Genomic DNA, 12,010 nt, shown 5'->3' with positions numbered 1-12,010 from the left:
CCTGCTCCGCAAGCAGTCAACTGTTCCGCCTCTTTCCTGTGGTAATCAGCACAGGCAGGGCCTTGTCCCAGCTCTGAATCTGCACATAAACACTGCTCCAGCAACCAAGCGGCAACTGCAGTTCCTGCATGATGGCTGCAGCCATAAAAATCTTACTACATGTGGCATTTCAGTCTTTCTTCTTATATTCAGTGAACTCTTAAATGTGCACATAAACAAGACATACAGAAAATAATCATTTTAATGCTGCTAGAAGCAGGCACACTAGAACACTGCCTACAGCAGCAAGTAAAGCAGCTTCAGGGAAATGAGATTTAATTGATAGTCTCCCTTGAACTCATAAAATAAATCACTTATCCTAAGGGGGAAAGCACTAACCAGACACACAAGCAAATACTATAGTAAATTATTATGTAACTTGAAAAAGAGTTTAAGTTATTAATAACCTCAGATACTTTGGTTCACTGCTTAGAAAAGCTTATTTTTCTGTATATTTTCCTCTGTATGAAGTAGCTCTGCCTGAACAGAATTAAGTAGATTGCGTGCCATTTTAACGTTTTTCCCTCTTACACAGTCAATGGGCATCTGAACCATACCTTCTCAAGATTATAAAGTAAACATATACAGTGGGATTTTTTTTTTTAAACAAACCAACCAACCACCACACTCCTAATGACCCACACCCTTCCTGAAAATTACCCAATTCCTGTTAACACCTTCATAACATGACATACAGTTTAGCCCTCTAGAAGTAGAATTTAGTTCCCAGCACTTACTTTCCCGCTCTTTTTTCTTTAAGCGCTTTCTTCTTCGGTCAATGGAAGCCACCTCAGATTTCAAGGACAGGTAATGTTTCCTGATTTCCTGCAGTTTTTCTTGGAGAACTGTTATGCGCTCGGCGCTAGTCAAATTTTCCAAGTCAGCTGCAAGTTAAACAATGTCTGTTAATTATTGTATTGCAGCATTTCCAAAAGCTTCCGAATTTCAGTTAAGTGGGAAGTACTCAAATCTTAGTGATATGCTTTGAGGTAGTAGATAGCACAGTCAAGAAACATGGCAACAGCAGCTGCTGTTTATTATCACAAACTTTGTTAATTTTTCATTATTTTTAAAAAACGCCACTACAGATACACTTCTTTTTTAAGGAAGTAGGAGAGGAAGAAAAGGCAGGTATTCCCCTTCCCATAAGAAGGAAGAGGGAAGAAAAAATTAAGACAGCTGGCAAAAACATAGGGGCCAAAACTAGCTTTGAGTCTGTTGTTCTGAGTCCTTGCTAGAGCTCAGTTTGGCTAATACAGCAGGAAGGTCAGCCTTGCCCAATTGCCTTGGTTCACAGAATGATAGAATGTCAGGAGTTGGAAGGGACCTCGAAAGATCATCCAGTCCAACCCCCCTGCCAGAGCAGGATCACCTAGACTAGGTCACACAGGAGGTTGTTAAAGAACAAGCAGATTACAAAAGGAATCTGAATAGCTGTGGGGTGGTTCTCATTGAGTCCATGCATATGGGCCATAAGGTGTAACTTTACAGGACCTCAACCCACATGGGGGTGTCAATGGACACAGCCAGCACAGAAGCTGCCCCTTGGGTTGTTCCCAGCTGGGGGCTCTCCACAGTGCGACACTCAGCTATGGGGGCACAGGCAGGAGGAACTCTCTCGGTTCAGTCCCTTTCAGCCACAGGAAAGTCACACTGGAGATACTCCATTCAAAAGCATTTAAGCACCATTCAAACTACTGTAGGGTGCAGAATGCACTTCATCAACCTATAGTGAAGGACCAAAAGCCACAACTATATTAGGCTGTGGGAAGATGAAAAAAGTTCAGAGACATCACAAGTGTCTTAGACCTCTGCAAGAAAGGTGTTAAATAGCACTCCAAAGTCCAACTTCTGCCAAGCAAATTTATCCTGTGCAATGTAGCCTGGGTAAAAAGAAAGGAAGAAGCAAAAGCTCTTTAAATGAAATCTCCTCAATGAATCTCAGCAGGCTGGTGACAATAAAGACCTATTACATTACATAGTCCTGAAGAGCAGCAGAATGTAACTTGACTGTGAAGACATACTAGGAGAAAAATACTTTTAGAATAGAGTAACACAGATTCTGGGCTGGAGAGAAAAAAAAAAGTAGGGTCAGATTCTTTCACTGCAGAAACAGCTGGCTAAGTGGAGAATTCTCTGGGCATGAAAGAATGCTGCTGGTGAAAACCCCCAAAAAGTTCAGCAGCTGTGCCTGCACAGTGTGCTGTGCCAGCTCTTTCCTGTTCCCACCTTTCGTGAGGAACAGCAGCCTTCACACAGCCTGGGACAGAGCACAAAAAAAACCACAGAGCATAATGCTCTGAGAGCTTCAGAAACTTGACACACTCTCAGGTCATCTGTGAATACTGAATGAGACACTGTGGATTAGTTTGAGAAGTAATTTAAATCAGTCACACCACACAGTTTCAATTTGGCCTTTAAAAGCAAAGAGAAAGCAACTCATGCAATGCTGTATGTCCATGGTGAGTACTAAGGACAACAATTTATTGTTGACCAGACAATTAAATACCCAGACACTGCAAGAGAAAGGGCTAAAAATGGCAAGTTTTGGTTTTAAATCACTATTTTCAATTGTTTGCTTATTGTTATACTGAGGAAGAAGGTTTCAATCACCTAATATTTTATCTTGCTTTTCTTTTCTCCCAACTGCAAATAACGCTGCAATAGCATATGCACACACAGAGGCACTTAAGAAGCTGCATTAATAGAGGCAATAATAAGCTACTGAACTGTTTTTCAAATAGGCAAATGCATGATCCTTTCAACATGGTGCACCCCTAGCTATATGTGTACCCGCAGCTGACTGACACAAACACACTGAAAGTTCATATTACTAGAAATAGTAAACATGTCCTGGTTCACTGAGGCCAAACAGAAGGGAGAAAAAGTTACAAATAAATCAGGTAAGCATCTGAAAAGTAACTAGAGAAGGAGAAGTAGAATAGTAAGAAAAGATCAATACAAAAAGCCTATACAGTAGACTACATTCACGCCAGGTCAGCACAGGAGCCATATCTAAAAACTGTACTTGAAGGGTGCAATATAGGTAGTTTCCTGCACTGCAATTTAATTTTTTTAATTTTTTTTTTTTTAAATCAGGATTTATCACAAAATTAAGGAAACTGAGCATGGAATAATTTAGTTAAAAAAACCAAAATACACAAAATTCCAAAAAGCTTTCTTATACTATACTGCAAGACCACACTAGGTATGTTTCGGAGAACTACTTACACATTTGAAAACTCCATTTGTAAACTTTGGGCAAACGATTATTCTGTTCTTTGAGATCAGACTCCTTCTCTCCATTTTTCCCACATTTTCCTGGAGATTGTATTCTTGCGGGTGATTTGGTTTGGTGAGATTTCATGCCAGCAGAAACCGATTTTGCTGATTGAGACTTGGACAGACTTTCACCAGCAGATAGTTCTTCACTGTCGCTGCTGTTTGCTGAAGAAACAAGAAGATAAACTGTTACAAATCAAAGCAACCTTCCTGCCCAAACCAAAGTTTATCAGAAGCTACCTCTGTGCCAATTCTCATATAACAGCAGTTTATTTGACCAAAATAATTTTACCCTAAAAATTGTATCATCCATCTAGTATAGAAGACAGCTCCGTATAACTAGTGCCTAAAGACAGGACCACAGACCAGGTATACAATGGGACCTCTCTAATTTTGGCATGCTATGAAAGGGAAACCTTGCACTGGAAACACAGCTCAATTAGATGCTGTGCAGGCAGGTTCATAGCTGTTATGTGGACCTGCGGGACCCAAACAGAGCCAGAGGATGGATAAAGTACCAGACTGTGGCTCCACAACCCATCCCGATACTGGGAAGTATACTGCTCTGGGTGTGCAAGAATGTAAGGGGGTGAGGGAAGGACACACTTCTTGTAAGCAGATTCTTGAATACAACCCAACTGGTCAAGGTCCATATAGGGAAGGTGCACTCTACTCTGACAGCATCACACTTGTCATTTTAGAACCATATCCATAAATAAATTGCCTACAATTAGAAAATAAGGCAAAGAGGCAGTCCATGTGTCAATGCAGGCACAAAAATGATCCATGTTTTTCTGCTAGTGGGGCTATACTTTTTCTGAAACAGTTAGCAAGACTGATTCTTCTGTCCAGTCTCCAGTTTGTCTTTTTCTTAATTTCTAATAGAGCATTCAATATATACAAACCTCTACCCTGTTTTAGAGGTACTAGTTACAGATAAGCTTTTCACTGTACTCCTAGGACATGCATAGCAGAAATGAGACTAAACAATTGGCCTTTTTCTTAGCCTTATGTCACCTTATTTATTTTCAGTTTTCTGTGCTAAAATGACTAGCATGGATCTGAGCCAAAACAGAACTTCATCTCACACTGAAATAACTAACTAGAAAGTAACAGGCTGAACTGAAGAGTTTTCTAATCAAACCACCCAAAGGAAAGTAACAAAATAATCTGTCTAAAAGACATGATTTATGAGTAATGATTGAAAGGATGAAGCCTGTTCAGCATTACAAAAATGGAACTGGGGTGGAAGCAGGGGCAAGAGATAATAATTCAACACAAATCTAGTAAAGCACTGGAGTAAAATGCCTAGGGAAAGCTGCACCACCATTAGTGTTGTTTTTAAGAACATGTTCAAGAAACATTTATCAACAGAAACTTATGCCTCAGTTGTACATGCCCTAGATGTTGATAAAATGAACCCTCAAAGTCTCTTTTGGTTCCTGTCTTTATGATCTGGTGATCTACACTGGAGAAACCAAACACCAAGATAAATGTGGTATGAAACAACTCAGCTGGCTCCAGAGCTTGCCAAAGACAAGAGTGGAAGCTGCTGCAAGTGCAGCTTTACCTAGTATGCCTGAATTTTGCAAAAAACATTTTTTGCTCACAACTGACTCCATATTTTATCAATTTATTGACTTTATTACATACAGCAATGCCTCAAGTCTAACAAAAAGAGTACATACACTCAAGGGAATGTACATGGTACAAGAAACAATTCAGGCTTTGAAGTACTTGCATCCTGACGAAGACACAGGTTGAGAAAAACTTGATATATTCACCAAATCAAAGGGAACAATGGCAAGGCTTAAAATGGTATATTAGGTCTGCAAATTCAGTCTGTTTTGTTACTTTAATTCCTGGGGTGAGGGAAGGAATAGGGATTATGGAAGAAGGAGATTAGTGAGATGGAATGAAAAAGGATGAGAGAATGTGAAGAGAGAATCAATGAAGATGATGGACAGGTGAGGTGAAAGCAAATACCAGACAGTGCAAACTTCTAGTAAGAGCTGTTAAAAGAAAAGGGTGTAGCAGGGGGAGGAAGAGAAAGAATAAAAAGTCATAGCATATGCTTTCTATACTTGCTTTAGCTGTGCTTTTTACAGCTATCCTCCTGGTTTCACTCTCCAGCTGACTGTTCCCTGGTATTTTTATTAACAGTAAGATGAGGCAGTAATCAATCTTGCTGTCTCCTGAACATGTGTGCATACATCTCTTTAACACACCTCTACTTTTATTCAGCTTCTCTTCCCGAGTACTGTGGCATCTATTCCAATTAGCTTCTACAACTACAAAAAAAACTAAAAAAGCTGTATAATTTCATCTAGGTCCCCTCTAAAACATGCAGCTATCATGCCACAGAGATTTCCTGTCTCAGTTCTACCAAAGGTAAAATACTTGCTCTTCTGGTCTTCCTGAATTACACAGTATTAAGAACCTCTTAGAAATAGGCCCAAAAATAACACAAGACATTTAAAAACCAATTTGGCATTCAGGAAGAGTAGTTTATTCATTTAAATGGTATTAAGAATACCCCGGTGAGAACATTTTGTCCTAATACATTTTTTATTTCCAGACTTAATCTCCCACAACCATTCAAACAAATGACACAGTACTTTCACACATTTCATTTCACACTGAGCTGCTGTACTTACTAGTTTTACTCTTCTTTTTGTTGTTCACAGATGTTTTGTGGCTTCTTTTCTGCTTTTTTGAGGAGCTGCCTCCTCCCTGAGCATCTTTAAGTCTTTTTTGGCCTGTACAGACTAGAATTAAAAAAATTAAAAAGTTAAATAAATACTTGCACTTCTGTGTGTTTTTCTTTAAGTCTCAAATAAAACACTTCAGAGCTTAAGTTTGTAAACAAACAATGCCACTGTTCCTATTTACCCTTAATAGGTCTCAGCTTTCTACTTATACTGGCAAGAGGAGGTAAAAGAGGATGGAAGGCAGACAAAATTTGTTGGTTAGGGTGCACATGCAAGATGACTGCAAGTAACTTTCCCGTATGCATCATCAGAATTTCTCTTGAACCACACTGATTTTTTTTTTTTAATACTGGAAATTAAATAAGAACACATTTATATGAAAAACTTATCAAGAACTATTGGAACTGAAAAATGATCAAAAAAGCCTGTCACATTTGGAAGCTGTGAGAAAAAAATGGAACTATCACTTGTGATCAGTAATTACATTAACTGAAAGTATTAAAAAAACCCCACCTTAGATAATGTTAAAAAACAAGGCCACAGAACAAAGAAGGCAAACAAAAAAAAACAAAGGAAAAATCTACTGCTATTCGTGACTACAAGAAGAAAAAGCAAAAAATAAAAGAATTCTAGTAGACCTGCTAAAAGAGTGAAATTTAGGAACTGTTCAAACATTGTTCCACAACCTCCTGACTTTCAGATTAAAAACTGGTCCTGTGACAAAACCATTTAAATTAAGAAAACTTTCTGAAAGAAGCAGCACGATGACAAAATTAGAGAAGTTAAAGTCTAATGCAAGTAAAAGTAATATTGTGCAATAGTGTAACACTTTTTCTCATGTGGCAATGATTTCCTTATGTAAAAAAGCAAACAAAAACCTACAAACCTATAACTAACAAAGCAATACAGGCATATTTATTGAAGGCTACATATTCACCTCTTCCCAATTTCCTTCTTTGTTTAAGGAAACACACTTTGTTGCATTCTTTCAAAAGAACAATTCAAACAATGAAGAAAGCAACACACCTTAAGGGCATTTTGAGAAAATTCAGTTAATTATTAACTGAAATCTGTTGAGATTAAGAAACCACTTTTGTCATCTCAGGATTATATTCAGACATGTATGGTTTCTTTCCTTTGTATTAATATTCTTTTAGGCAGTTTAACACAGTAAAAATAGCTGTACTTTTGATGGACCTGAGAAAGAGCCAGTGACTTTCACAAAAAAGCTTTTGGATCCAGCCTTGCAAACAGCTAAGCAGTAACTGACATCACATGCACAAGTGCTGGCAGGGTTTGTTATCTCCTGTTCTCTAGTGGTCTCAGGACAGAACTTCAATCTGCAAAATCACCTCTGAAAGTGAAACATCGCTAATAAGGTCAATGTTTGTATCAGTTTGACTTGTATTTTTTAAAAACATTAATTTCATAGAATGCCAGTTTTAAATGGTTGCCTAAGCATGCAAAAATTGGCACTTTCTTCACCCATATAACAGCTTACAGAGAATCAAAATGTTACGTAAGAAACAGTATCTTCTTGTAAGCAAGGTACTCAAAACGTATCCGTCTTGTCACAATAAATATTCCTTACACAATGAATTACAGTTTGCTTTGGGCTTCTTCTGCCAGGTCTGGAATAAACTTCATTCTTATCTACTTTATTCCTCATTGAAACCATCACAATTCCTAATGAAAGGCCAAGAAACTTCCTGGCAGATAGTATTTCATTCCCTAGATGATTATGCTATTTCCACACAGACAGCAGGCTACTACTTCCCCTAACAACTAACCTTCCAGCAGTATAACCATACAGAATGAAAATATATCAGCAATGCTACAACGAGACCTGGTTAGGTTGAAGACAGCTCTGTTTACCCTTTTCTTTTACCTTTTTCAGTATGCTCTGGCTCTGGTTGATTACTGCTACTGGAGCTGACGCTGGCATCAAAACCTGTTGGAGAAATATTTCCCTCTGACTGGAGATCTTGCAGCTCCCCAGCAACACTGTCCACCTCTATTGTGCTATCTGTTTCACTTTTAATGCTTCGTATCTCTTCTTGATTTGGTGGCAGCGTCTCAGAGACAGTGACACTGGACTGATGTCTACTGGACTCTGTTACAGTCACAGATGAAGGTGATTCAGGAGTTGTAGGAGGAGTATTTAGCACTGAATTACTACCACTGCTTGGAAATTCAGCTTTCTTTTCACCCACTTCAGTCGGTTTCTCCTCAACAGGTTTAACATCCACACTAGCTGGCAAAGATTTTTCAAGTTCAGAACTAGGCAAAGAAATGTCTTCTTCTGCAAGAGTCTGAAGCTGTTCCTCTGCTGCAGCATCTGCAGGAGCAGCATGTGGAGGAGAGGCAGCAGCTTCAGTGTCAGAGTCTGAGAACAGTTCCTTCAGGGTTTTCTTCGGCCACTGTCCCTGAATACTTGACCAGACATCTTTTCGATCCTTCGCTCTGGTGTTCTGAAGTCTTTCATCAGAGTTATTAAGAAGCTTTATTCTTTTCTCTCCCACTTCAGAAAACCCTGGGTAGAAAGTACTTGTCCGTAAAGACTTCCTTTTCTCCTCTAGTCCGTTGTACTTCTTAGTTGGAGTGATTTTCAGTTTGGATTTGTCCTCCTCATCTTCATCCGAGGAGCTGTTACTGCTGTTTTCTAAACTACGGGAGTCTTTGTTTTTGGACTTCTCATCCTTTCTGTTAGGGGACACAGTCTTTAAAGATTCCTCTGTGACACAGTATCTTCGTTTACCACGTTTTACCTGTGGTTTTGCTGTTTTATCCACTACCTCCTTTTTTACATCCTTTCTCTTCTTTGTGGCTTCATCTTCTCCATCAGAGTCAGTCTCTTCAGATAACTCATCCATCTCTTTTCGCAATCTTTCAGGAGACTTGGATCCTGACTTGGGCACTACCACATCTGTCAGAGCTTTCGTTTCTTCTGGGAGGGATAAAATGCTCTGTTCTTCTTTTAGACAGAGTTCATTTTTATCTTGACTTACAGCTTCATGTTGAGACTCCTCTTTGCCATCAGCATGTACATTCACGGCACTTTGGTCATCTTCCTGCTCACTATCATCAGAACTTTCAGAAGCTAATTAAAAATTAATGTAAAAAAAAATAGAAAAAAAGAAAAGTTTGTCTTGATTCTGGTTATAAAGAGTTCGTAAAAAAAGCAGCTAAAGAAAACCGTACAGATACGAACATGTTACGGGAATCTCTAGTAGTATGTATTTTAAATGGTACCTCCTGAAGACTTCAAAAACTAATTTTGTGTTCTCTTAGAAGGTATAACAGCTACATTAGGAACCAGTAAAATTCTGTATTTTACAGTACACCTCCAGGAATTTCTGAAGAGGTGGAAAAAGCATAGAATGCATCCATCTATAAAATAAAAACTTCTGCATAATTAACCAAAACAGAAATTGAAAGATGTGTTTAACATAAACCTCTCAATATTTCTTATGGGTTACAAATACTACCATTATCTGCCCTTCTTCCAAAGCCCAGAACAGAGACAGGATTTTCCATTGAAAATCCACAGTCTAAAAGGACAGAACAAAGACACTGGATAATCTCTAACAAACCAACCTGATGACCAATCTGGAAAAAGGAACTGCTTTCAGTTCCTTTTTTCAACAGGAAGTGTGGTTGACAAGCTGGAAGGAAGGGATCCATCCAGAGGGATCCTGACAGGCTGGAGAGGTGGGCCCATGCAAACAATGCAAGGCCAAGTGCAAGATTCTCCATCTGGGTCAGAGCAATTCCAAGCACAAATACAGGCTGGGCGGAGAATGGGTCAAGAGCACCGAGGAGAAGGACTTGGGGGGTGTTGGTTGATGAGAAGTTCAATGTAAGCTGGCAATGTGCGCTTGCAGCCCAGAAGGCCAACTGCATCCTGGGCTGCATCAAAAGAAGTGTGGCCAGCAGGGCGAGGGAGGTGATTCTGCCCCTCTGCTCTGCTCTGGTGAGACCTCACCTGGAGTACTGCATCCAGTTCTGGAGAGAAGAGCAGACTAACAGAGAGAAGAGATGTACAGGACAAAACACCTTGAGAAATGTTGCCTCAGGTGTTTTTCTTGGTTAATTAGTTTTAGGATAGGCAGGATCTTGAATTCTACTCTAATACTCAATCCAAAAGCAGTTTTTACACAACCCTTTCAGCACTGTTTGCTTTTTTCTAATTAAACATTTATGGTAGACATTTTGGCCTAAAGTTCCAAGAACTGCACCACTTAAAATGGACTTCTTCACTTGCCTTTCTCATACCTTAGAGGATCAAGACTACACTACTACTATAATATAGGAGGTATCAAAATTAGTGATTTCAAATGAAAGCCAAGAACATCACATTTTAAAAAAAACAAACACAAAAACAAACAACCAACAACCAAAAATCTGGTCCATCAAGTTTTCCTCTCAACCTATTTACTTTCCAGTACCCTTCAAAGGAATGTGGAATACAATAGTATCAATCATTCCAGTTTGAGGAAAAAAACAACCAACCAAAACCTAGAAGAAGTTCTGAGTAAGCAGCTTTAAAATTGGAGGAAAAAGAAACAGTAAAACAATAGAGCCGTTCATACTCAAAACCAAAACCCCACAAGTAAAAGGGAAAAAAAAAATTCCCAGCATGAATCTATGCGGACTTAAATGATAAAAGAATAGCATACAATTAAAAGCATTTCTGGAAATTAGTTACATAATACAGAAAACATTTAGCTTTCCAAAAATATTAGAGAGAGTATGTTAAACTGTGCTTTTGTAATCAGAAGTTATTTACAGATTAATTATAGCACTAATAACAGTGCCACTATCATCACCACTAATTGCTTTTTTATTTCTCATTTCCTAAGGAAACGAAGCTTACTAGATTATGTTGACTGTTATTCTACCTACAAATTTGGAACCCAGTGCCAATGTCATCCAAATTCAAGTAAGACTGAAAGATTATTAAAGTAATCCAATTTCCACCAAAACTGGTGGTCACCCAAACTACCCACACCATATGTGATTTCTTTTTTCTGGAGGCATGCACTAAACTAAGGATGAAGAGAAGCAACTAGTTATTATAATGCTACTGTAAATGTGATGGAAGGGGAAAACAACGTCAGGAATAACAGATGTGGTGATAGAAAACCTAGCTTTATTAATTCCGTTTTCAAGGGTGGAAAAAAAAATCATGGATCCTAAAAGTTACCTAAATAAAACATTAAGAATTTAAAAATAATATAGGAAGCAAAAATGCTTTGCTGTGTAACAAACATAAGAGAAGGCAAAACAAAGGATGTCATTCTTAAGACTGTTAACATACACTGAATCCACAATACCTATTTTCAGAAACTGTGAGTGAATTTTGCTTTGCTTCAAGGATTATTTCTGAAGATGATGTTACAATTAGCCAGACAGACTCAAGTGGACAGTTGTATCAGTTGTTCTACATCGTCATTTACTACTGTTTAAAGGCCATTTACAGAATTAGAAAAAGTTTAAGTACGCTACCTTGTAGTCCATTAATGATAGAAGTAATTTCTATTGATTTAACTGGAGCTTGATCAGTATTTTTGGCTTCAGTGCTGTCAAGTTTGGACCCAGTCTCTGGTGATGTGCTGGTGTGAAAGGGTGGTTTTGACAAACGTCGCAATTTACAGGTTTTAGGTGAATATTTCTCTTCCTTCTCCTTGTCAGTTTTATTCTATGCGGAAGAAAAGATTTAAAACTCTTCACATTTGAGCATACATCTTAACGTAGATTACAATTAAGCAATGCTTACAGTCATCTTAAATATTCAACCTGTAAAGGAAAGCTTTCTTCCTTGTTTAAAAGATTACAAATACCTTTTGATGGTCCATGCTAAGACATCTATACTGAAGGCAGGAACTTTGTCAACACTAAAATAAATGGGAGAGCAAACACAGCAAGAGCTGTAGGAGCCGGGGCACAGCATGGTGCCAGACTCAGCAGCGAGAGGC

At 38.5% G+C, this 12,010-nt stretch overlaps 1 protein-coding gene across 1 annotated transcript in view; it reads right to left on the bottom strand.

Moving 5' to 3' along the window:
• LOC104539723 (AT-rich interactive domain-containing protein 4B-like) overlaps window positions 1–11,733 on the bottom strand; it is a gene marked incomplete at its 5' end in the record, with an annotated part of 13,831 nt that extends 2,098 nt beyond the window's left edge. Inside the window, 5 exons of the mRNA XM_010183319.1 lie at window positions 777–923; window positions 3,271–3,486; window positions 5,979–6,089; window positions 7,921–9,132; window positions 11,541–11,733. Coding sequence (XP_010181621.1) covers window positions 777–923; window positions 3,271–3,486; window positions 5,979–6,089; window positions 7,921–9,132; window positions 11,541–11,733 — 1,879 coding nt within the window. The remainder of the gene's footprint in view (window positions 1–776; window positions 924–3,270; window positions 3,487–5,978; window positions 6,090–7,920; window positions 9,133–11,540) is intronic.
• Between the last annotated feature and the right edge of the window lie 277 nt (window positions 11,734–12,010).

Source organism: Mesitornis unicolor, unplaced genomic scaffold, assembly GCF_000695765.1.
Source record: "Mesitornis unicolor isolate BGI_N332 unplaced genomic scaffold, ASM69576v1 scaffold23154, whole genome shotgun sequence".
NCBI lineage: Eukaryota > Metazoa > Chordata > Aves > Mesitornithiformes > Mesitornithidae > Mesitornis > Mesitornis unicolor.
Note: the sequence above shows the minus strand (reverse complement) of the source record. Positions and strands in the feature narration are given on the sequence as shown.